General features: G+C 42.7%; 1 protein-coding gene across 2 annotated transcripts; it reads left to right on the top strand.

The window, feature by feature from the left end:
• Positions 1–539: 539 nt before the first annotated feature.
• On the top strand, positions 540–23,226 carry LOC127931278 (dehydrogenase/reductase SDR family member on chromosome X-like). Of its 2 annotated transcripts, XR_008140595.1 has the most exons (6): positions 540–787; positions 16,740–16,847; positions 17,046–17,197; positions 19,871–19,937; positions 21,378–21,509; positions 22,098–23,226. XR_008140595.1 is itself a non-coding variant. In XM_052523317.1 (5 exons), exons 2-5 carry the CDS (start codon positions 16,817–16,819, stop codon positions 22,287–22,289), a joined length of 507 nt encoding a protein of 168 aa, XP_052379277.1. In that variant the 5' UTR covers positions 540–787; positions 16,740–16,816; the 3' UTR covers positions 22,290–23,226. The 2 variants fall into 2 exon arrangements, 1 of the variants encoding a protein (XP_052379277.1); XM_052523317.1 differs by lacking the exon at positions 19,871–19,937.
• The last annotated feature ends 3,914 nt before the right edge of the window (positions 23,227–27,140 follow it).

Here is a 27,140-nt window from a genome sequence, read left to right as displayed (position 1 = left end):
CCTCGGGCACTTTTAACCGAGTTCACCACATGCACGCCTCACGGAGAGGATAGGAATACTAATCAACTAGTTTCCTTCGCGACTTGCAAACAGAGCGCAGCAAACAGCAACCGCTCGCAACTTGGAGATCCTCCGAATTCAAATGTGTTCTGATTGATTTTAGATGTATTATTTAGTCTTTATCCATCACTATGTTCATTGTTGGATTCCTCAGTATTGTTGACTGTGCATTTCCTACATGGAGATACCGTTTTGTTTAATAGACAGAGACAGCCGATTCATAACGTCTATGTTCATAGCGACTATGTAAAAGAGCGGACTTCTGGTGGATTTCTGGATTTCTGCTCTCAGGAATTGGGAAGCCCGAGCTGCTTGCTTGTGTGTGTGGGTGTGTGGGTGTTTAGGTGACTGTGTGAATAATTGTGTGAGGATTCCGCACGTCCATCCTCAACAGTTAATGCTGTCAGAGAGCAGAGAAGTGTGTTATTGAGACACTTAGCGTGGAAACACACACACAGAACCCCCCCCCCCCCCACAAACACACATACAGTGCTGTCACACACTGTCTGCCGATGAGCTCTGTCATGCAGTCGTTTCTCTCTCCAGTGAACAAGGCTATTCTAGTAGCTCTGTTCATCTTCGCCATCCTCCTCATCCTCTATGTGATCCTCTGGTACATCTGTAGAGACGTGGACTGCGACCACGGTATCTGATCTGATTAACACCGGGAACACCACCGAAAAAACGTAACCGTGGATAGAGACCCGTCTGAAAGAGGGTCACCCTGGTAAGTCAGCGCGTCTCCTCTGCTTCACGTTCCTGTGTTTGTGTGTATGTGTGTGGCTCCGTAGTGTCAGAACATGTGAAACAGAAACAGACACAGTCCCGCGCATAAACTGGTTCCAGGTTGCGCCTCCAGGTTACAGTCCGTTATGAAATGTATGTATAATCTTATTTACCAGATATGTCTTGAGGCTAAAAATCTCTTTTTGGAGATAGAAACCTGGCAAGAAGGTCAGTTGGGAATTCTATATATTATATATATATATATATATTGGCCATTCACAATACAAAACGAGGAGCATAAATGTGTCTTCGTTTTGGTTTATTGGGGTCTTACTTGCCTGTAATGCCCCAAAATAACAGTATGTGGGTTGGCCACAGAGCCTAAGGTGACACAATGTCCCCCCGACAGGAATGTTCTGTTACCTTCTCCAGTTTGAGCGGAGAGGTAGCGGCTAGAATACCAGATGAGCGCACGAGGACAGGCAATGACACTGCGCGGGAACCAGCGCTGTCCCAGTGGGCAAGTTTGGGCTGTGGCGATACCAATGTATCATCGCTGTGTGTGTGTGTGTGTGTGTGTGTGTGTGTGTGTGTGTGTGTGTGTGTGTGGATTGATCTGACATTGGCATTAACATCGATACATTTAGCAGACGCTCTTGTTCAGAGCAACATTCACAAAGTCGGCTCGGTGTTTAGAACCAGTGACCTTTCGGTTACTGTCTCAACGCTTTTAACTACTAGGCTACCTGCCGCCTAACACGGTCAAACAAGAAGATAAAAAAACAAGATTGTTCTTCACCCTATTGAATCCAATTTCTTACCTGAGCTTTTCTTGTGTCATGCATTACTCTTTTGATGATTGTCGCTGGTACTCTATACCCTGACGCTGACCAACTCGTTCGTTTGTGACTGTTGCTGCCCAATAAAAACCTGTCTTTCAGTGTGGGATTAATCTCTTCTATCATATGCCTTTACAACCCTGCACCCAAATACATTTGTTACAAGAATAGCAGTGAGCATGCCATTTATTCCTCTAATCATCATAGCCATGCTGAGTCAATGTTGCGTGGTTGTATTCAATACATAATACACCTTTAGGCATGTCGACCACTTGGCAGTGTGTGTGTCTGAGTGAGTGTGCCTGTGTGCATGTGTGTGAGAAGTACCTTTGGCAGCGATTACAGCATCCTAGTCTTCTTGGGTATGATGCTACAAGCTTGGCACACCTGCATTTGAGGAAATTCTCCCATTCTTATCTGAAAGATCATATCAAGCTCTGTCAAGTTGGATGGGGAGTTTTGCTGCACATCTATTGACAGGTCTCTCCAGAGATGTTCGATCACGTTCAGGTCTGGGCTCTGGTTGGGCCACTCGAGGACATTCAGAGACTTGTCCTGAAGCCACTCCTGTGTTGTCTTGTCTGTGTGCTTAGGGTTGTTGTCCTGTTGGAAGGTGAACCTTTGCCCCAGTCAGTTTCATCAGACTAGAGAATCTTGTTTATCATGGTCTGAGAGTCTTTAGGTGCCTTTTGGCTAACTCCAAGGGGGCTGTCATGTGCCTTTAACTGAGGAGTGGCTTCCATCTGGCCACTACCATAAAGCCTAATTGGTGGAGTGCTGCAGAGATGGTTGTCCTTCTGGAAGTTTCTTTCCACAGAGGAACTCTAGAGCTCTGTCAGGGTGACCATCGGGTTCTTGGTCACCTCCCTGACCAAGGCCCTTCTCCCCCGATTGCTCAGTTTGGCCGGGCGGCCAGCTCTAGGGGGAGTCTTGGTGGTTCCGAACATCTTCCATTTAAGAATGATGGAGGCCACTGTGTTCTTGGGCACATTCAATGCTCAACATAAATCAACGTGTCTGTAGAAAATTCCTCACACACCCTTGAAATGTTTCATTGTATTTGTCCATATACTTAAATAATAGGCCGACTTAAAGAAAGTATGAATAGATCAACAGTCCGACAGTGTTCTGATCCAGCTGAACCTGTATAAACTGACTAACAGAATACGGCTTCTATCATGCCTGGAAGAAACAGATAAACCATCCAGAATAGCAACATAAGGCTGATGGACATATCAAGGACACAACACACACCCTTCTCTGTGTGTGTGGATGTGTGTGTGCGTGAGCATGTGTGCACGCGTGTGCGTGTGTATGTAAGAAAGATATATTTCTAGGTTGAGGGTCAGTGAAGCGGTCCATCCTTGTGTGTGTGGAGATTTCATGGGCCGAGACTAAGTGTGCGTGTCACACAGGAAGATGACAGTATAGGGAACAGATGTCTTTAGATTACTAACACTACAACTAGGTTATGGTATGTGAGACAGTCTGTGAAATCTGAAATATTTTTACACAAAAAAAACAGTTCATCAAGCCAACATGGAGCAGGCTCCATTATTTTATACAGATGAGCTTCCACATAGACAGTGTTCTGACTGGGCTACGAGTGACTGAAGTTGCTTCTCTAGGAGTCAGGCCGGTCAACCTATCATGGTCAACTATAGATTGTCTAGACACACACAAACCGTCTGTGTCATCATACTCGTACTCAGTAGTTATTATTATTATCAAACATTCAGTGGTAAAGCCAGAGTCCTGTACTGTGTGTGACTCATAGTATTTTTTGAGATGTCAGTATAAAGTGGCCCCCACGGTTTCCTCTTTGTCTGTGCTATGAGCTCAAGTTCCCTGTGATGTGACTTGTCATTATCCTCTCCTCTCCTTCCCTCCCCCTCTCTCCTTCTGTCACTCCATCTCCTTCTTTACTCCCTTCAAATCAAATCAAGTTGTATTTGTCACACATTCACAAACAATAGGTGTAGAATAACAGTAAAATGCTTAGTTATGGGCCATTCCCAACAATCCAGAGAGAAAACATTTTTAATAATAGAAAAATAATAACACATGGAATAAAAACACAATGAGTAATGATAACTTGGCTATATACACTGGGTAGTAGTAACAAGTCGATGGCAGGGGTAAGAGGTCATTGAGGTTAGATATTCCTTCTTCTCCCTCTGTCCTCCCCTCTCTTTCGCCCTCCTTCTCCTTCCTTACAGACGGTACCTCCTTCTCAATCTCTTTAACCCAGGCTAAAACTGTCGCAGGGCTAGTTTACCCTCCTTGCACACAGGCATTTGTTAACCCAAGGATTAACGCTAAACCAGGGTTAAAGGTCGGCTCACACGTGTTCCCTGAAGAGGATGAAGAGAGTAGAAGCAGCCAGGTAATAGAAAGAGAAGGTTGTGTGTGGGAATAGAGGTGGGACGGGGATTCAATCCAACACTCGATCATATTGATGTCCATACACCAAAGGTGTTGGCAGTAACCACTAGACCAAACCCCAGGGCCACACTGGCTGTCTTGGGGGGGGATCTAAAAGTCGGTACTACTAACCCTAATCTGGAGTAGGTCCGGCTAAACCCTGGGCTAAAGTTGGGGTTATTCCACTTTCTGTTGGAGGGATGAAAAGCTCTCCAGACATCCGCATACCCCAGATCACCACAAATAGCTTTAAGTGACTTAGCTTGAGGAGAGAGTGAAGCTATACCTCTGGGAAACTTATCAATAAGGCGGTTCAACAAGCAGTTAAAATCTCCTCCAACCACTGCAGTGTCCGAGTTTAATTCTGAAAAGTCTAGAAATACCTTAGTGAGGAAATCAGGGGGGTGAGCAGGGGGGAAGTAAATATTCATTATGGAAATGTTCTGCCCTTGTAAAGTACCATTAATTATAACAAAGCGACCAAATGTATCTTTCACACAATTTAAGACCTTAAGTGGTAAGTTATTTTTCAGCAGAATTGCTACACCTCTACTTCTGGATGTAAATGATGAGATAAACACTTGACCAAACCCCCCTTGTTGTAATTTCAGGTGCTCCTTATCATCCAAATGAGTTTCTTGCAACAGGGCAATATCAATATTTTCTTTTTTCAAAAAAGTCAGTACCTTCTTCCTTTTAATGGGGGGTTATGGCTCCCTCTAATGTTCCATGTACATACATGCAGTCCGTTACCTGCCATTGTATCTTGACCATTCAATATCCAGACTGGATCCTACTGTAAAAGTGGAGTGGTACCTTTTTCCATGTGTTGAACACTCCTCTATCTCACCGAGCATAAACAAACGATATGAACCCTGAACTCCAACTATACTAAACCCAAAAATTAAACATGTAAAGATCCAAAAGGGGTTTTTCCCACTAGCTAACATGCAGTGGGATTTCAACTCTCCAATGTAGACTCTTAAGTCCGCATTGCCGCTCAATAGCCTCATCCTTTATATGTATGGAAAAGGAAATCAATAGAAGAAGATTGAGGCTCTTCCACCTAAAAACAAGCCTGGGCACCAATATGGATTCACACATATCTCAGCCTGAGCTATAGTGGCTATTACTTTAGCAATAAAAATAATAAAGATACAAATATTACTGAGCCGGAGTACTTGAGGACTCACACCAGTTTCATGATCAGATTCAACTAAAAATAAACAGAGTTATCCAATGCTGCGGAGGTGCAGCTTAAAGTTATTTACCCGAGAGAGTCAATAAACGCAGCAGCCTCTTCAGGTGTGTAGAGCTTTTTAGGCGATCCGTTGACCACAATCTTCAATGTGGCCGGGTACAGCAGTGCGTAGTCCATCTTCATTCTCCTGAGTCGAGCCTTCGCCTCATCTTTGCGTCTTCTTACAACCGCAGTGGAATAATCATTGAAGAATGAGACCTTTGGACTTTTACGTTGACTACCATCAGAGCCGATGTTTCTAGCCGCATCCATGACGCGCTGCTTGTCGGTGAAGTTGTGGAACTTTATAACCACCAGCCGGGGGCGCTGATTGGGACCGGGTATCGGTGCTTGAGAGCGATGGGCTCTGTCCAGCTTCACACGACCAGCCTTAGTGTCAATTTGTAGGTAGCCAGGGATCCATTCCTCAAAGGATTTCAGAATTTCAGAATTTTCCCGGAGTCCCACAACACGAATATTGCATCTGCGTCCTCGATTATCCAAGTCGTCAATGTGCTCCGCCATTTTGTGCACCTGTTTCTCAAGTGCTTTTATCTTAGCGTCCATAGATGTAGTTGAAGTTTCCACTGCAGCAATTCTTCCTTCCGCCTCAACAACACGTTTCACAACCCTCTGTAGTTCAGCTGAATGGACTGCTATTGCTTCCAAGACCGTTCTTATCTTAGCATCGATCACTTTAGTAATGTTATCAGTCATCTTTTGAATCACCAGGTACATTATGCCTGGATCCACAATGGTGTTAGCTTCGCTAACGTTAGCTAGCTCCTCATGCACATCCACAGGGGTGGTGGTTTTGGTCGACTTCTTAGTAGTTCTGTTGGGCATGTTTTTGGAGATTCTTGTGATATAGCCGTCAAGACTCATTGTAGGATAACTTATTTAGCCAATTCTACCACTTTTTCAAGCTAGGAGATTAATGTAAAAATATAAATTTACGAATGCCACGGGAGCTCGCTGAAACACAGTGTTCTCTCTATGGCGCCATTTTGTCCCCCACCGGGTTATTCCACTTTCAAACCTCCCTTAGCCCTGGGCTTCAAGGGTCCATTAGCCTTTGGAGGTTCTTAGACCTGGGCTAAGCTGAATGTATTCCCTGTGCTGGATAGCACACATACCCTTGAGTCATGTCATGCTCCATGTCCACTGTACTTATCTTTGAGTTATGCAACATGTAACACACACACACACACACACACACACACACACACACACACACACACACACACACACACACACACACACACACACACACACACACACACACACACACACACACACACACACAGCAACACAGAGCTGTGATAAGTCTGTCTATGTTCTTGTTAGTACACATTGCTGAATAACAATCACAATCCGAAGGGATGTGTGTGTTTCGTGTTCATTTGTGTGATTATGTGAGAATGTGGTTGTGTATGTATTCATGTGTGTATGTGTGTATGCGATAGTGTGTGTATGCAATAATGTGTGTGTACACGCCCGCGAAGCTGTCACAATACTGTACCATCATCCTAAATAATCCCACAGTCATGCGTGAGTTGCGATTTCCAATACAGAGGGGTGGGCCACCTCACTGACCCTCAACCTAGAAGCCCACTCATTCACTCACTCACTCACACGCTCTCTCTCTATGTATGTAAATTGTAAAGTATTTTAGAATTCATCAATTTAAATAATTATTTAAAAAAATATTGTGTCTAATATAATGTTATATATACACTGTATATATATATATATATATATATATATATATATATGGGGGATACAACCTTCCCAGCTCTGCAGATTTTGCTGCGAGGAGGCAGAGTCATTAGATCATTTATTTTGGTACTGTCCATATGTAGCTCGTTTTTGGTCACAGGTCCAGGAATTGCAACATTTACCTGGAGCTAATGCTTCAGATTAGATTATCGATCGATTGACTATGACTTTTCAAATCACCCAGTAAAAATTCCCCCATAAACAGTGGGTTCTGTAGCAATATTGATGTTACTCATATTGTTATTACACTTGAAATGGAAACAAATTGTTACTTACCGTCTTCATGTACTTGAGGTGCTGGTAAACAACATGCATAGTAAAGTTTGCTTAACTATATATCTTTGTCTGTCGTGACGACAACACAGAGCATATTGAAACATGGTGGCAGCGGTACTCAAAGGAACCTGGATCTCATCCATGTATTTGAAGAATACATCCCAGGCGGTAGTTTGGACAAGTGACGCGTTTGCAAGCTAGTCATCGAGCCGAACGTCAACGCTAGCTGGCTATCGTGAGTGATGCTAAAGCTAACTGGCTATGGGACAGAAGCAGATTCGTAAGTACCTAACTTTTCATTCCACAAATAAATTGCTATGGAAAATGAACTGAAACTGATTGCAATTTAGCACTTACCTAGAAAAGATTAATAGAGGAATTCAATTTGTACATGGCTCTTACAATGGGAGAAAAACCTGAGGACTACAAAGTGAAGCTACTGTATTATTTCATTGGGGAAAAAGCAGAGAGATTTGTGAGACCCGCTGTGTGGGCTATACAAAATACATTCCCTTTGTTGAGGAGTAATTGCAGCACTGGATGCATTTTGTGATCCCAAGAAAAATGAAAACAATTGGGAGATCTAATTTGTTCATGTGCAGTCATGGCCAAGATGAGAGTTTAGACAAATATCTCACTGAATTGAGTACTCTAGTGGCCACCTGCAACTTTGGAGTAATCACAGACTCTCTTATCAGGGACAGGATTGTGTGTGGCACGTTTGACCCACACTTAAGAGAGCACTTACTCAGAGAGACTGATCTCAGCTTAGAGAAATGCATGCCGATTGGAAGAGCTGCAGAACTGTCCAGACAGAGAGCTAAAGTCATAAATGTGTAGGGCCCTGTAGCAGTGCATGCAGTAACACACAGAGAGCCCGAGAGGGAGAGGAGACCCTACAGAGGGGCCGAGAGGGAGAGGAGACCCTACAGAGGGACAGAGGGAGAGGAGACCCTACAGAGGGACCGAGAGGGAGAGGAGACCCTACAGAGGGACAGAGGGAGAGGAGACCCTACAGAGGGGCCGAGAGGGAGAGGAGACCCTACAGAGGGACAGAGGGAGAGGAGACCCTACAGAGGGACCGAGAGGGAGAGGAGACCCTACAGAGGGACAGAGGGAGAGGAGACCCTACAGATGGACAGAGCATTATACAATGCAGATACTGTAGACAGACACATGAGAAAAAATGAAAAAATGCCCTCCATATGGACAAAAATGTCAATTCTGTGATAAAACAATCTCTACAGTTTACAAAAATGCAAGAGAAACATAGTCCTGGCAATGGAAAATGTGTCAGCTGACTCAGAGAGCGGTGAGGATGTTCTCTGCATCACACTAGGGCCAAAGTCAGAGAGCATCAATGTGGTTCAGGAGAAAACCACAGACCCCAATGCAGCTCTCTTAACAACCATGCTGGTCGACAAAAGTAAGTCAGATTTCAGCAAGATTGTGGTGCTAGTTGTAATGTTATCCCTGCAAACCTCACAAAAGACAGTCACCTATAGCCCTGCAGGCAGGTATTGGTGATGTATAACAAGAGTACACTGGGGAAGTGTACATTTAAAGTAATCTTTCCACGTAATAAGAAAATCTACAGAGTTGAGTTCATCGTAGTCAACAATAACGTGCACATGCCCATTCTAGGCATTAAGGCTATCCATACAGTAGAGTTGATTACAGTGCAGCATCACAACATCCTGGCCATCGAGAAAACAACAGGATCCTGGACTAAAGAGCAAATAAAATAGGATTATGCTGATGTATTCCAGGGAGACGGCTGCTTACCCGGCAAACTGAAGCTGGAAATGGATGAGCGAGTGAGGCCTGTCCAGCTGCCAAAGAGAAGAGTGCCAGCAGCACTATATAAACCACCCAAAGAGGAGCGTGTTGGTCTAGAGAAAAGAAGGATGATAAAATCAGTTGAAAAAAGCACAGATTGGATTAGCAGCCTGATTGTAGTGCAGAAACCATCTGAAAAGCAAAGAGTGTATATTGATCTAAAACCTCTCTAGGTGCTCCAGAGGAGCCATTACCCACTTCCCACTATTGAAGATGTGCTGCCAGACCTGAACAGAGCACCTGTGTTCTCTGTTTGTGATGTGAAAAACTGATTTTGGCATGTGGAACTGGAGTATGAATCCAGCTATCTCACCACGTTCTCTTCTCCCATGGGACGCTACAATTGGCTGCGCATGCCAATGGAAATTAATCGAGCCCCAGACATTTTTCAGAGGAAGTTGAACCAGGCAATGTAAGGTCTTCCATGAGTCAAAATCATTGCAGATGACATCCTGATTGTGGGAGAAGGAGACAATGATGAAGCAGCAACTCTAGACCGTGACAAGAACCTGAGAATGCTCCTGGACAGATGCAGGAAGCTCAATATCAAGCTGAATCCGGAGAAGCTGCAGCTCAGGCTGAAGGAAGTGCCCTACATTGGTCCCCTGCTAACATCAGAGGGGTTGAAAGTGGACCCAGGAAAAGTGACAGCCATCAGACAGATGCCTAGGCCTACAGATGTGCAGGGGGTGCAGCGCTTCCTGGGCATGGTACACCTAGCCAAGTTCTGCAGCCACACCACAGAGATCTGTGAGCCACTGCTGCAGCTAACACATAAGGACTCACTGTGGGAGTGGTCAGGGAGACACGAGCTGGCTTTCAAGAAATTCAGGGTTACCATTGCACAGACCCCTGTGCTGAAATGCTACAACCCAACAGAACATCTTGTACTAGAATCTGATGCTTCAGACAGTGGGTTCGGAGCAGCCTTGATGCAGGGAGGACAACCAATAGTACATGCCAGCAGAGCCCTGACAGACTGAAAAAGGGTATGCACAGATAGAGAAGGAGCTGTTTTCAGTGGTGTTTGGCACGGAGAGGTTCCAAAAATTCACATATGGACGAACTGTGGAAGTGCAGTCAGATCACAAGCCTCTAGAGAGCATCATGACAAAGCCTCTCCTCAACACACTAAAAAGACTACAACGCATGATCATGAGACACCAAAACTACGAGGTCAGTCTCCGATACGTTCCTGGAAGAGAAGTGGTGCTGCCCGACCTGCCTGTGTCAACCGAGAGACTAAAGGCCATTCTGAGAGACACTGATCTGGACCAGGAGCTCCAGACACTGAAAATGTTGATCCTGCAGGGTTGGCCTGAAGTGAAAGAACATGTACCCTTTGAAGTAGACATGTGTTTTCACAACAGAGATGAACTGAGTGTGCAAAATGTGTAACGGCGTTCGTCTGTTGAAAGAGGAGCGGACCAAAATGTGGCGTGCTGGTTACTAGTGTTCTTTAATGGAAATATACGACACATGAAATAACAATAATATATACAAAACAACAAACGAAACACGAAAACCTATACAGCCTATCTTGTGACTACAAACACAGAGACAGAGATGTAACACCTGCACTGCATGGGGTGTGAAGCAGCAGAAAGAGATGCTTAGGCCACACGAAGCACCAAAGCTCCCTGGGGAGAAAATAGGGATCGACCTGTTCCACTTCAATGACAGAGACTACATGGTCACAGTTAAATACCTCTCACACTTTTGGGAAGTGGACCATTTGGAGAAAACACAGTCGAAAAAGGTCATTCCAAAACTGAAAACACACTTTGCACGCTATGGGATACCTGACATCCTTTACTCAGACAATGGCCCCCAGTACTCTTTCAGCAAGGATTGCAACTTTAACCACAAAACACAATCTCCAGAATACACGCAAAGTAAAGAGAAAGTGGAATTGACTGTGAAAACAGCCAAAAGACTAATGGCAAAAGGAAAGAGAGCACTGACCCATACCTGCCCATGTTGGATCACAGAAATACCCATCACAAGGAACATGCAGCAGGCCTGCAATGGCGCTCAAGGGGAGAGATACAAAGACACTACTGGTAATGAGTGAAAATCTACTTAGACCGGTGATGACAAACTGTCAGCAGGAGAAGTTCAAAGAAAGACAGCAGAGACAGGCAAAGTACTACGACACCTCTGCAAAGGAACTAACAGTGCTGCAACAAGATGACAGGGTGAGAGTTCAACCACTCACAGGACAGAAACAGTGGTGGCAGAGAGCCACAGTAGTCAGACCTGTGGCGCAAAGGTCCTACGAGGTGAAGACAGGACAGGGACAAGTCTTCAGGAGGAACAGGAAACACCTGAGGAAGAGCAGAGAAATAGAGGATTTCCTCACTGTTGAGGAGCCTGGCACAGAGCCAGTAAACAGAGCACCAGCTGATGCCCAGCAGGGTGCGGAACACAACCTAGAGGTGGACGCTGCACCTCAACAATAAGATCCAAACATCTCAGGTCAAGCACCTCCTGATGTAATCAACACTCCCCACACAAGGCCTGGTAGGGCCACCTGAAGACCTATACATCTGAAAGACTTTGTGTGAACGTAAATAATATAAAAACATAATGTAATGGACAGTCAGAGACATTAAACAACCGTTCAGTTCAAATTCTAGTTTATTGCAGACATGGACTAAAAGCCAAAGTTAGATAGAGTCTGCCTTTCTTGTAAAAATGATTATTTTTTAATTAAAAAAGAGAACATGTAGCAATATTGATCAAATCACATTTATTTGTCACATGCGCCGAATACAACAGGTAGATCTTACCGTGAAATGCTTACTTACAAGCACTTAACCGACAATGCCGTTTTAATAAAATAGAGTTAAGAAAATATTTACAAAATAATCTAAAATAAAACATTTAAAAAATGTAATCAAGTAACACAATAGAATAACAATAATGAGGCTATATGCAGGGGGTACCAGTACCGAATCAATGTGCGGGGTACAGGTTAGTTGAGGTAATTTTACATGTACAGTAGGTAGGGGTAAAGTGACTATGCTTAGATAATAAACAGTGAGTAGCGGCACTGTAAAAACTAATGGGAGGGGTGTCAATGCAAATAGTCCGGGTGGCCATTTGATTAATCGTTCAACAGTCTATGACTTAGGTGACTGGAGTCTTTGACATTTCTTTGGGCCTTCCTCTGACACCGCCTAGTATGTAGGACTGGATGGCAGGAAGCTTGGCCCCATTGATGTTTTGGGCCGTACGCATTAACATCTGTAGCACCTTACAGGGTTATATCCTTCCTGTTTGGCCCTGTCTGGGGGTGTCCTCGGATGGGGCCACTGTGTCTCCTGACCCCTCCTGTCTCAGCCTCCAGTATTTATGCTGCAGTTTATGTGTCGGGGGGCTAGGGTCAGATTGTTATATCTGGAGTACTTCTCCTGTCCTATTCCGTGTCCTGTGTGAATCTAAGTGTGCGTTCTCTAATTCTATCCTTCTCTCTTTCTTTCTCTCTCTCGGAGGACCTGAGCCCTAGGACCATGCCCCAGGACTACCTGACATGATGACTCCTTGCTGTCCCCAGTCCACCTGGCCGTGCTGCTGCTCCAGTTTCAACTGTTCTGCCTCATTATTATTCGACCATGCTGGTCATTTATGAACATTTGAACATCTTGGCCATGTTCTGTTATAATCTCCACCCGGCACAGCCAGAAGAGGACTGGCCACCCCACATAGCCTGGTTCCTCTCTAGGTTTCTTCCTAGGTTTTGGCCTTTCTAGGGAGTTTTTCCTAGCCACCGTGCTTCTACACCTGCATTGCTTGCTGTTTGGGGTTTTAGGCTGGGTTTCTGTACAGCACTTTGAGATATCAGCTGATGTACGAAGGGCTATATAAATACATTTGATTTGATTTGATTTGATTTACAGTCAGATGCCGAGCAGTTGCCATACCAGGCAGTGATGTTACTCATATTAATCTTACACAGGGAGCTGCAATCAATTGTTACTTAGGATCTTGTTCTTGAGGGGCTGGTTAACAACATGCATAGAAAAGTTTGCTTAACTATATAGTACCAGTAAAGAAAATTGACACACCTACACATTCAAGGGTTTTTCTTAATTTTTTCTAAATTGTAGAATAATAGTGAAGACATCACAACTATGAAATAACACATATGGAATCATGTAGTAACCAAAAAAGTGTTAAATAAATCCAAATATATTTTTGATTTTATATTCTTCAAAGTAGCCACCCTTTGCCTTGATGACAGCTTTGCACACTCTTGGCATTCTCTCAACCAGCTTCACCTGGAATGCTTTTCCAATAGTTTGAAGGAGTTGCCACATATGCTGAACACTTGTTGGCTGCTTTTCCTTCACTCTGTGGTCCAACTCATCCCAAACCATCTCAATTGGGTTAAGGTCGGGTGATTGTGGAGGCCAGTTCATCTGATGCAGCACTCCATCACTCTCCTTGTTGATCAAATAGCCCTTACACAGCCTGGAGGTGTGTTGGGTCCTTGTTCTGTTGAAAACAAATGATAGTCCCACTAAGCACAAACCAGATGGGATGGTGTATCGCTGCAGAATGCTGTGGTAGCCAGGCTGGTTAAGTGTGCCTTGAATTCTAAATAAATCAGTGTCACCAGCTCATGTTTCTTGGCCCAAGCCAGTCTCTTCTTCTTATTGGTGTCCTTTAGTAGTGGTTTCTTTGCAGCAATTTGACCATGGAGGCCTGATTCACGCAGTCTCCTCTGAACAGTTGGTGTTGAGATGTGTCTGTTACTTGAACTCTGTGATGCATTTATTTGGGCTGCAATTTCTGAGGCTGGTAACTCAAATGAACTTATCTTATGCAGCAGAGGTAACTCTTCCTTTCACGTGGCGGTCCTCATGAGAGCCAGTTTCATCATATCGCTTGACAGTTTTTGCAACTGTTCTTGGAATGTGTAATTTATTTAACTAGGCAAGTAAGTTAAGAACAAATTTGTATTTTCAATGACGGCTTAGGAACAGTGGGTTAACTGCCTATTCAGGGGCAGAACAACAGATTTGTACCTTGTCAGCTCGGGGGTTTGAACTTGCAACCTTCCGGTTACTAGTCCAATGCTCTAACCACTAGGCTACCCAGCCAGATTGAGTGACCTTTGTGTCTTAAAGTAATGGACTGTTGTTTCTCTTTGCTTATTTGAGCTGTTCTTGCCATAATATGGACTCGGTCATTTACTAAATAGGGCTATCTTCTGGATACCAACCCTACCTTGCCACAACACAACTGACTGGCTCAAATTAACTAAGAAGGAAAGAAATTCCACAGATTAACTTTTAAAAAGGCACACTTGTTAATTGAAATGCATTCCAGGTGACTACCTCAAGAAGCTGGTTGAGAGAATTCCAGGAGTGTGCGAATATGTCATAGTGGCTACTTTGAAGAATCTCAAATATAAAATATATGTTGATTTGTTTAACACTTTTATGGTTACTATATGATTCCATATGTGATATTATCATAGTTTTGATTTCTTCACTATTATTTTACAATGTAGAAAATAGTAAAAATAAATAAAAACCTTGTAATGAGTAGGTTTGTCCAAATGTTTGATTAGTACTGTATATATTTGTCTATCGTGACTACAACACAAAGCATATTGAAGCGGGTTCAAACTGCACACTACTTGCACAGCACCTATTCAGGTGGACAAGATTTTGCTCGAGATGGGTTGAAACTAAAGCCTTCACATTGTGCACCCTGTGTAAAGGGAATTGTTAAGGCCTGTCACACACATACTAAACTATCATGTCAATCATGTTGTAAACTACTGTCCCAACCATATCATTATGTACTGTAGAATAATTCACGGTTCACTCTAATTATTTTGTCCCAACTCTACTACTGAGCATGCACTCACAAACACACACAAACACACCATCTCGAGAGGTGGTCTGAGTTCGGTTCGCTTGAATTCCGCAGTTCGGTTCCCTTTTTTAGGGCAATATGAACACAAAGCTCCCCAGTTGATACCCTCACCACACACTAGACTACTGCAACACCATTTCCCCTGCCATAACCCCCCACATTGGTGCCACAAATGAGAGAAGAAGATCATGTGCAGGTTCGCAGAAAAAAATGTGTGCTGTTTTTGGATATTGATTAGCAATTGTCAAGGATGCATAGAAATTCCAAAATATGTGTGGAGTTTTCAGTTCAGATGATTTGTTTTCAATATGTGATCTATTGGCTAATAGAGCTTCATAAGCTGTTTATTGATGGTGGGGTTTGAATAGTCTGAGAAGACAACATATTTGGTGAGAATCACAACATAGAATAGATTTTGTACCCTAACTTCTATTCTAGGGGCAGTAACCAAGATTTGGGTGTACAATTTTCAATTACAAGCATTATTTAATCTGCAGTTATTCTTATGATATTTATTCTGTTACCAATAATATTGACATGTTAATAGTATCTTATGATTACAAATACTGTCTTTTAACTAAATGCAATCTATTAACTTCCAAAATGTACAGTTGAAGTCGGAAGTTTACATACACCTTAGCCAAATACATTTAAACGCAGTTTTTCACAATTCCTGACATTTAATCCGAGTAAAAATTCCCTTTCTTGGGTCAGTTAGGATCACCACTTTATTTTAACAATGTGAAATGTCAGAATAATAGTAGAGAGAATTATTTCTTTCAGCTTTTATTTCTTTCATCACATTCCCAGTGGGTCAGAAGTTTACATACACTCAATTAGTATTTGGTAGCATTGCCTTTAAATTGTTTAACTTGGGTCAAATGTTTTGGGTAGCCTTTCACAAGCTTCCCACAATATGTTGGGTGAATTTTGGCCAATTCCTCCTGACAGAGCTGGTGTCAGGTTTGTAGGCCTCCTTGCTCGCACATGTTTGGTCAGTTCTGCCGACAAATTTTGTATGGGATTGATGTCAGGCCTTTGTGATTGCCACTCCAATACCTTGACTTTGTTGTCCTTAAGCCATTTTGCCACAACTTGGGGTCTATATCCATTTGGAAGACCCATTTGCGACCAAGCTTTAACTTCCTGACTGAAGTCTTGAGATGTTGCTTCAATATATCCACATAATTTTCCATCCTCATGATGCCATCTATTTTGTGAAGTGCACCAGTCCCTCCAGCAGCAAAGCACCCCCACAACATGATGCTGCCACCCACGTTGGGATGGTGTTCTTCAGCTTGCAAGCATCCCTCTTTTTCCTCCAAACATAACGATGGTCATTATGGCCAAACAGTTCTATTTTTGTTTCATCAGACCAGAGGACATTTCTCCAAAAAGTACGATATTTGTCCTCATGTGCAGATGCAAACCGTAGTCTGGCTTTTATATGGCGGTTTTGGAGCAGTGGCTTCTTTCTTGCTGACTGGCCTTTCAGGTTATGTCGATATAGGACCCGTTTTACTCTGGATATAGATACTTTTGTACATGTTTCCTCCAGTATCTTCACAAGGCCTTTTGCTGTTGTTCTGGGATTGATTTTCACAAAGTACGTTCATGTTTATTGCTCCATTCCATTTGTACTTTTATTTACTTCCTTTCTCCAGAGCTGCCCAGACAACATGGCAGAGTTGGTATAGTGACGGGAGGCATCAGTGGAATCTGCTTTGAGACCGCAAGACACATGGCCAGCCTGGGGGCACACTTTATCATAGGTAGGCCTACAGTAACACAACATACTGTACTCTATAGGCCTACCTGTGTGAATGTATTATTCCTAACATAGTTCAGGTGCATGTTTTTGCGTGTGTGTCTCTCCCCCTCTCTCTCTATCTCTCTGAGTGTTTACTGGGGGTGTTTAATTAGGAGTTTAAATACCTCAGTATCCTCTCTTCCCTCTTTTCTCTCTCTAGCTGGCCAGCAGGAGCGGGAGGGTGTGTCTGCTGTGAAGAGGATTCGTGAGGAGAACAGAGAGGCCAAAGGTCACAGTCCCCACAACCCTGTTTGGTTTTGTGTGGCTCTGGATATTACTGATTGGCTGGAGAGTGAACACACCTTTTCAAAGGTAGAAATCATTCCCTAGTTATAAGACAGAATGACCCTCTGCTCCAGTGCGTCACATCAGTTAGAGGTAGAGAGGGCATCATTGAAGTGGATTTCCAGGCTGGGACTGTTGCAGGGTCGATTTCTCTTTGTTAAGACTAAGAGGCAGGCGTTGAGGGGTGTTAGGGAATGGGGGGGGGCAGCGTGACAGTGCTCCGATTGATGGGGGTGAGTTGGGAGGGGAGGAAGTGGGGGAGGTGAGCAGCATCTGGCTCTGTCCTCTGAATGACAATGTGCCGATGGGGCGATGAGGTGGGGGTAGGGAGGAGTGTATGCACTTGCATGCGCGTGCATGTTTCTGAATGACAATCTGACAGAAGGTTTATTATTATGTGAGGAAAGAGCTTCTCACCAAATGTCCTCTAGCTCCTTTGTGTGTGTGTGTGTGTGTGTGTGTGTGTGTGTGTGTGTGTGTGTGTGTGTGTGTGTGTGTGTGTGTGTGTGTGTGTGTGTGTGTGTGTGTGTGTGTGTGTGTGTGTGTGTGTGTGTGTGTGTGTGTGTGTGTGTGTGTGTGTGTGTGCGTGCGCGTGTGTGTGTTTGTGCATGCACGCTCCCTTACAAAAAAAACTAGTGAAGTTAGTGAAGTTTCACATGTACATTTTTCATGTGTCTTTCCCCCACGACCTTGCCTAGCTTCAGATGAAAACCATTTGTGGGATGCAGGGTGTTATGTTGATGGAATTAATGTGGAAAAACTTGCAACTGATAAAAAGGCAGAGAAATTAAAGGCCAGGGTAACATAACCAAAGATGGGGGAAATTGCAGGAAAAGGAGAGGCGTTTTATATAATTGCATTATAAAAATATTTTACAATTACAGTGGCAAGAAAAAGTATGTGAACCCTTTGGAATTACCTGGATTTCTGCATAAATTGGCCATCAAATTTGATCTGATCTTTATCTAAGTCACAACAATAGACAAACACAGTGTGCTTAAACTCATGTATTTTTCTTGTGTATATTGAATACATCATTTAAACATTCACAGTGTAGGTTGGGGAAAGTATGTGAACCCTGGAGTCTGGAGTCCATTCAGTGAGACCAGATTGGAGATGTTGGTTAGAGCTGCCCTGCCCTATAAAAAACTCACAAAATTTGAGTTTGCTATTCACAAGAAGCAGTGCCTGATGTGAACCATGCCTCGAACAAAATAGATCTCAGAAGACCTAAGATTAAGAATTGTTGACTTGCATAAAGCCGGAAAGGTTTACAAAAGTATCTCTAAAAGCATTGATGTTCATCAGTCCATGGTAAGACAAATTGTCTGTAAATGGAGAAAGTTCTGCAATGTTGCTACTCTCCCTAGGATTGGCCGTCCTGCAAAGATGACTGCAAGAGCACAGCGCAGAATGCTCAATGAGGTTAAGAAGAATCCTAGAGTGTCAGCTAAAGACTTAAAGAAATCTCTGGAAGATGCTGACATCTCTGTTGACGAGTGTACAATACATAAAACACTAAACAAGAATGGTATTCATGGGAGGACACCATGGAAGAAGCCACTACTGTCCAAAAAAAACATTGCTGCACGTCTGAAGTTTGCAAAAGTGCACCTGGATGTTCCACAGCACTATTGGCAAAATATGCTGTGGACAGATGAAACTACAGTTGAGTTGTTTGGAAGGATCACACAACACAATGTGTGGAGAAAAAAAGGCACAGCACAGCAACACCAAAACCTCATCCCAACTGTAAAGTATGGTGGAGGGAACATCGTGGTTTGGGGCTGCTTTGCTGCCTCAGGGCCTGGACAGCTTGCTATCATCGACGGAAAAATGAATTCCCAAGTTTATCAAGACATTTTGAAGGAGAATGTTAGGCTATTTGTCTGACAATTGAAGCTCATCAGAAGCTGGGTGATGCAACAGGACAATGACCCAAAACAGAGGTAAATCAACAACAGAATGGCTTGAACAGAAGAAAATACACCTTCTGGAGTGGCCCATTCAGTCCTGACCTCAACCCAATTGAGATGCTGTGGTATGACCTCAAGAGTGCAGATCACACCAGACATCTAAAGAATATTGCTGAACTGAAAAAGTTTTGTAAAGAGTAATGATCCAAAATTCCCCCTGACCTTTGTGCAGGTCTGATCCACAACTACAGAAAACGTTTGGTTGAGGTTATTGCTGCCAAAGGAGGGTCAGCCAGTTATTAAATCCAAGGGTTCACATACTTTTCCCACCCTGCACTGTGAATGTTTACATGGTGTGTTCAATAAAAACATGAAAACGTATAATTGTTTGTGTGATTAGTTGAAGCAGACTGTGTTTGTCTATTTTCGTGACCTAGATGAAAATCAGATCAAATTTTATGACTAATTTATGCAGATATCCTGGTATTTCCAAAGGGTTTACATACTTTTTCTTGCCACTGTAATTGGCTCTCGCTTTTAATGATTTCCCATTCATGTTTTCATATCATTACTATTGGGTTTATGTTTTGCTTTTAATATCATTATTTTTGTTTCCAATACTAACAATGTTGTTCCCGACTTCAGTTGTTGTGCTTGGTATTAATGGCACAAAAGTAACTCACGCTGGAGGATTGCACCATATAATAACACTATGACTCTATTAAAGGTGTTTAAAGCAGCAATCCTTCATTGAAACATTAACAAAGTGTTATCCCCGCCACAGTTCTGTAAACAGCTGAGGGATGAGTGTAACGGCTGTTGGAAGGAGTGGAGGACCAACGTGCAGCGTGGTACGTGTTCATCTTTATTATTGGAACTGAACACTGATTAACCAAAATAACAAAGAGAATGAACAAGAACAAAAACAAAAAAAGTTCTGTCTGGTGCAGAAAGACACAAAACAGAAAACAACTACCCACAAAACACAGGTGGGAAAAAGCTACCTAAGTATGGTTCTCAATCAGAGACAACGATAGACAAGCTGTCTCTGATTGAGAACCACACACGGCCAAACAAAGAAATACAAAACATAGAAAATTGACATAGAATGCCCACCCTAGTCACACCCTGGCCTAACCAAAATAGAGAATAAAAGCCTCTCTATGGCCAGGGCGTGACAATGAGGCTGTAGAAATGCAATCACTCTCAAATCCATAGACTACACTATGGATGCAAGTACTGACAAGCCATGATATCAAAATTATAGTTTTAATCATGTTTTTAGGCTATAACGTTTTTGTTTTGTTTTGTTTTTTACATTACTTTGTTTACAAACATTGGAGTAAATGTGGAGTTTTCTTGCAAATGTGATTTTCAGTTTCAAGTGTGGAATTGCAAGTTCACATGTAACAATCTAATTTGCAGTGTCATGTGAAACTTGTACATGTGTTAATCTCACTTTCACATGTGGAATTGCAAGTTCACATGTGAAAAACAATCACGTGAAAGTTTTTCACATATGAATCTGCAAATTAGATTTTATCACGTGATTGATTTTCACATGGGATTTGCAATTACATTTTCCCATGTGAAAGATTTTCACGTGAAACTGCATATCCGATTCTCACACGTGAAACGGCAATTTACATGTGAGGTGAAAACATGTTATTCTCCTTATATGTGAAATGGTGGTGTTAACGTGTGAGCTCAAAATGTAATACATGTGAAAATATGGTTTCACGTGAAATTTAAGCTCGACATGTGAAAACAGCTATTTGACATGTTTTTTTTTGTAAGGGTGTGTGTGCGTGAGTGTGCGTGAGTGTGCGTCAGTGTTTATGTGTGCGCTCAGATGATCTGCCCAAAGGACAATCTATTTGTGTGTACAGTATATGTATATACTGTTCAATATACTGTTGAAAATTAGATGGTGCATCTCAAGAGATTTCATCCTGCAACATTTCTAATAAATAAATAAATATGTGTGTGTAGTGTATTTAAGTGACTGCTCTGTGCGTGTTTTCTGTACTCAGTGGTTTTTGAGCAGTTGGATTTGGCGTCTTTGCTGTCAGTAAGGCAATTCATCAAGACATTCAAGAGGTGCGGCCTACTGCTGCACATGACACTCATATGCACACGCGCACACACGCACTCGCACGCACACACACATAAACACACTCCACCTCTCCTTATTTCTTCCCACTCCCACTTTTCTCAACATCTTTCTCTCTTTAGACATTATTATTCATCCCAAGCTGGCGCTGCTCTTATTTTTGTCCCACCTGCAACAGAGGCTGAATAGAAGAGGGTTCCCAGTGAGCTCATGTGCAGTGGACCCTGGGATGGTCGACAGGTCGCTCTACCGCCACCTCTTCCCCCCCGGTCGTCTTGCACAGACAGCCATCACACGCCTACTCTTTAGGGTACACACGGTACTAATCCAGTATCTAAAAAAAAGAGAGGACATAAGTGATAATTCCCCAAACTAACTTGAGCATCACTGACACTACTGTCAAAGTTTTCAGAAGAAATCTGAATGATTTATGCAAGATGCTAATTACAGAATAAGTATCTTAAAATGTGTCTTGTGGCATTTCACTAAGTCAGTATATAGGCAAAGTTAGGCAGAGAAAGAGAACTTGTCAAGCTTAAGAGGGAAAATTCTGAATGCATAAATCATTATCCCATGACTCAAACACACACACACACACACACACACACACACACACACACACACACACACACACACACACACACACACACACACACACACACACACACACACACACACACACACACACACACACACACACACACACACGTTTCATCTGAAAATGTAGTTGTAAAATATTTGATGGTTTGCTTACTAAGCAGTGGTTGTTTATTTTAGTGGGGTTATTTTAGAATGTGTTGCATTTTTTACATCATTGCTTGGCTTGGAGACACTGTTAATGTCTGGAGGATGGGATGGTGTGTGTGGAACATACTGACAGTGTTTGTTGTGTGCCCAGAGCCCGTCCCAGGGAGTGTCTATGGTCCTCAACACTGCTCTGTCTCCGTCTCTGGAAGGGGAGAGAGGGGGCTACTGGAGCAACGGACGCACAGAGATGTCAACACTAAACACCTACAACCCCAGGCTCCAGCTCGGCCTCTGGGACTTCAGCTGCAGACTAGTGAGCTTGCAGGAGCAGCACCAACCATGACCCCTGACCTCTAACCCCTGAGCTCTTAGTCCATGACCCTGACACCATCACTGTATGGCTGAGACCCAACATCTCATCTGTCATCCTGCCATTATCTTTGTTTTCACAATCTCGTCACCGCCAGACTGTGATTGGATAAAGACTGATGACCAAGGCTGGACTGTGATTGGTTAGTGAAGCGGTAAGACCTGTTGCATACTCTTCAGATGAATGGGCTGATGAAAATGAACCAACCTTCTCCCTCAGGCACTGTGAACCCACACACACTGTGTTATGAGTGTTTATAGTGCTGCTATGAGTGGTCATAGTGACCTCTTGAAAATATATAGCAACCTTATGCCGGTTGGTACACAGATCAGAACAGAAAGAACCTTCCCTCCATGGGAAAACTTTATTTAATCATAAACAAGTGTCATCAGTGTGTGTATGTGTCCGTATCAGTTATCAGTGTGTGTGAGTGATTCTGTCAGTAGCATCCTGTGTCTATGAAACATATCCTGATCCCTGCCTGACTGGATGGTCCAGGACCAAGGAACAAGCCGGCATGGCAATAACATCAGTAAATCACAGCCTGAAACTGATATTTTCAGTTCTTGTGAAAGCAAGCAAAAGGTATTTTGTGTAATTTTCCCCAACGCTGTGGGTTACTTCCCCAGGGAGCCAACACCGTCTGAGAGAATGAATGCTTTTAGATTGTGTCCTACCTGCTGGGCTGTGAGTCACACACTGTTTCATGGTGTTTGTCCGCCTTTGTTACTGTTCGTGATGTTTTATCAATACATATATATCACCTCTCTCAATACATCATGTTGCTGTGTGTGTTTCTGGGCACAGTATGTATGTATGTGTGTGTGTGTCTCTCAGTGTGCACTGTTGGGGGTTTCTTACAGTCATTGGTTTGTATGCATCAGTGGCGGTTCTAGCTTGTATGGCTCAATGGGCGAACCCCCTTCAGCACCCCCTAAATAAATAAAAAAAACACAATTCTGCACTGTACTTTTATTCAGACATTTGGAACAATGCAAATAAATAATCATAACATTTAAAACTATATAAATATAACAATATTTACAACAATAAGATGCATAAATATCAAAAAGAAGTAACAAAGACAAACAGAAACAAATTTGTGTTGATTTGGCACTTGAACATCGTCCCATTACCCATCCCCCAACACTGTTAACCAATAGTCAAGACTAAACCAATTCACCTTGGTGGTGTGCAGACTGGTTTATTTCATTCTTAACGATTTAGCACAAACCAGAAAAAATGCAACAATATGTCTGTGAAACTATGGTTATTTATGGTGGTTTATTTAGTATACTTTCGTAGTGTAACTGATTTTACTAATTGCATTAGTACTGTACAGAGTTAGAGGTGCGCTATTTGATAGATTCCCTCACTCCCCCTACCTCTGACTTCCAGTGGGGACCTGAGGTCAACCTACCCCCGCCCCCCTCCTCATCTCGTACTTCTGAGTGGGAGACCTTCCCAGGCAGTAGCTCACCAACTAGAACCAGGGTACCCACTCCGACATGGTTAATTGACCCACAGTCCCACACGGTGACATGATATCATTGACATGACGTGCAAATGAGCGATAGAAAACCGATCGCGCAAATGTCACCATTACGTTTTTTGTGTGGGCGTCCCGTGCCGCCCTTGGCAAGATGCCACCAAGGGCGCCTGCCCATGTCACCTGTACCTAAATCCGCCACGGTTATGCATCAATAAAACGGCTGTACAACTGAAACCAGTACTGATGAATGTGGCGGTGAGAGCGGGAAAGAGAGACAGAGAGTGAGAGAGATTCTTCCTCTGTGGTGTTTCATCTTCTCTCGCTGCTGCTACCCCTTGCTTCCAGTGCATGTGGGAGGTAAATTTCCCAGTGGAAATTATGCAGTGAAGACAAAGACAAACAGACGCACACACACACACATAACCACCTGTGCAACCAAGCACAGACTTATCGAAACAATCAAGTCACACTCTCATGGCCAGGGGCGGACTGGGACCAGAAATTGGCCCTGGAGTTTCAAACACAATGGCCCATTTTATTAATTGAGGCCCCCATTATTAGCCAGATAATGCTAATTTTGCCCAAAAAACCCAAGTTAGCCCAATGTGCTAAAAACGGACCAGCCAGTCTTCCCCTGCTCATAGCCAAACCATACCCACTGTGATTTATCTACCAACAGTGCTCTGATTTACAGGCTTATATCAAACTAGCTTCCTTTATATGACACACACATTCCCACAGAGACTAGTATATCAGGACAGGGGATAACTACAGACTCTGTGTGTAAACTTCCTTTACTTTACCCTCCCAGTCTCCTAGGGGCTGATTCCAACACAGGAAGTGTACGCCTTTCTTACGCACGCCTTTCAGACTTACCTTATGAAGGTGTGTAACAGGCTTTGCAGGCGTGGCTCCCTTGCACACGCTGAATAAATATATTTAACCTGCTGAAAAACCTCTCAATTGCTGGCCAACAGAATTTCTCATAGTGTTTTCAGTACATTTATCTAAAGACATTCTTTTAAATGTGTTCACTAGAATATATGAAGAGAATGGGTCAGTATATTAGGGATCAATAGTAGAAAGCTATGAAGGCCTAAATTCATTCGTCTCCTTTCCAGCACCAATTGGTAAATTTAAAAATACTCTTGTATTATTTAGGGTTAGGAAAGTATTTATGAATAATAAAATAACATTTGGAGAGCCTTTACGCACTAAATATATTTGTTGATTCATCCTGAAAGTTGCCATACATTTAATTGTTCAATTCATGAAATATTGTTCAGGAACAACCGCAACAAACGTGATGATGCAAAATGTAAGGAAACGAACACAAGTGAAAGTTATACATGTATGTGGGTATAACTGAAGGTGGAACAATCGTAAATCATGAAACCAATCGTATAAAAAAAAAGTGAAAAGTCTGACCATATAATTCAAACTCTAGACATCATAAATCAACTTGTTAGGTTTGGCGCTATACGTTCATTTGCACATGGCTATAGAGGCCTATAGTTTGAGTCTCCAAATGTCATCCTTGTAAGTTATAAGGACAGCATTTCATAAACTGCACCGTGGAAAAGGTGATATGTTGATATGCTTCAGTTTGCTGCCATACTGTAGTACTGGTTTCACATTTGTTTTCAGCAATCATAAGGTAAAATAGATCTAAAACAACTGTCATTTATATTTACTCATTTACCTAAAAAAAATGTAAATACAGTGCATGGAGAATGGCGTTATTTAGATTGGAAAAAATAAAGTAGTTTCTTGACCTTAATCGTCGTTTCATCACTCGTAAAGGTGGTGGAATTATGAGGGAATTAAGTCAAGAATACAGCGTTTCTGTAGACACACCTCCACCCCACTTGAATTTCTTTGATCTCCACCCCACTTGAATTTCTTTGATCTCCACCCCACTTGAATTTCTTTGATCTCCACCCCACTTGAATTTCTTTGATCTCCACCCCACTTGAATTTCTTTGATCTCCACCCCACTTGAATTTCTTTGATCTCCACCCCACTTGAATTTCTTTGATCTCCACCCCACTTGAATTTCTTTGATCTCCACCCCACTTGAATTTCTTTGATCTCCACCCCACTTGAATTTCTTTGATCTCCACCCCACTTGAATTTCTTTGATCTCCACCCCACTTGAATTTCTTTGATCTCCACCCCACTTGAATTTCTTTGATCTCCACCCCACTTGAATTTCTTTGATCTCCACCCCACTTGAATTTCTTTGATCTCCACCCCACTTTAATTTCTTTGATCTCCACCCCAAAGGAATAGTGGGTGAATAGCATGATATTTCATGCTTAAATTCAAGGTCAGAATAATCGTGAAGAGAAAAGAGCATAACAAGAGAATAAGGTTCCATTTACGCGCATTTAGCTCGGTCGGAATCCCCCTACTGAACACAAGGTTCATGTCTTCCAGAGAGGTGTGTGAGTGTGTAGCTGTCAGACTGCATGCGCTTTGGGTTGATTATTCTGGGTAGGGTCAGGTTAGTTTGGACTAAACCAAGGTTATCTGCTGTATACCTCATTGGGCCAACAGAGTACTTTGCAATAGGGTGCCATTTTGTACACAGCCCATATAATACACCCTTAGGGTTTGTATTAAATGGTTCTGTCCCAGTCGGATGGGAAAACACACAGGGCTCCACTCAATCAAACACAATAGTCCTACAGTCCATGGTCAAATGAATCACAGAATGTTTCTGGTTTCTGAAAACACAACTTTATTCCCAGCTGTGAGAATCCCATCCCAGGCACATGTAGATGATTCCAGATTTTAAAATAAGAAGTGTGTGTTTGCAGAAGTTTGTATGAACATCACCATGATGTGTTTGATTGAATTCCAGACTGTTGACATACAAAGGGGGCTACAGGAGAATAGACAAGATATTGATCATGTTGATTTAAAATGTGCAAAATATATTTTGGTTGAAAATGTATCTCTTGCTTTGCTGTGCCTGGTCTCCCTCAAATGTAGAATTCGAATGAATTTCCATGTAATTTAGCTGTAGTAATACTGAACTGTCTTGTCTTGTTATTGTCATATTTCTGTAAAAACCTTTGATAAACAGTGGTCTGCTGTTTGAGAAGTATGAAGACCTAATACCTGCAGGAGAAAGACTTCTGTTCACTATGAAGACTGTGTCATATGGAGATTATGGTTAAAGTGAATATGGAGGTCAGTGTTTGTCAATATGAACAGTATTTTTATGTGGTTGTGATGTTCTCCTCCTTTTCTACCACCCAAAACCTCAATAAACATTTCATTGTGCCACTCCACTGTTGAGCCTGCTCTTTAATGTTGTGTGTATG

Source organism: Oncorhynchus keta, chromosome 7 (genome assembly GCF_023373465.1).
Source record: "Oncorhynchus keta strain PuntledgeMale-10-30-2019 chromosome 7, Oket_V2, whole genome shotgun sequence".
In the NCBI taxonomy this organism is placed as follows: domain Eukaryota; kingdom Metazoa; phylum Chordata; class Actinopteri; order Salmoniformes; family Salmonidae; genus Oncorhynchus; species Oncorhynchus keta.
This window is presented reverse-complemented; position numbering and strand designations above follow the sequence as displayed.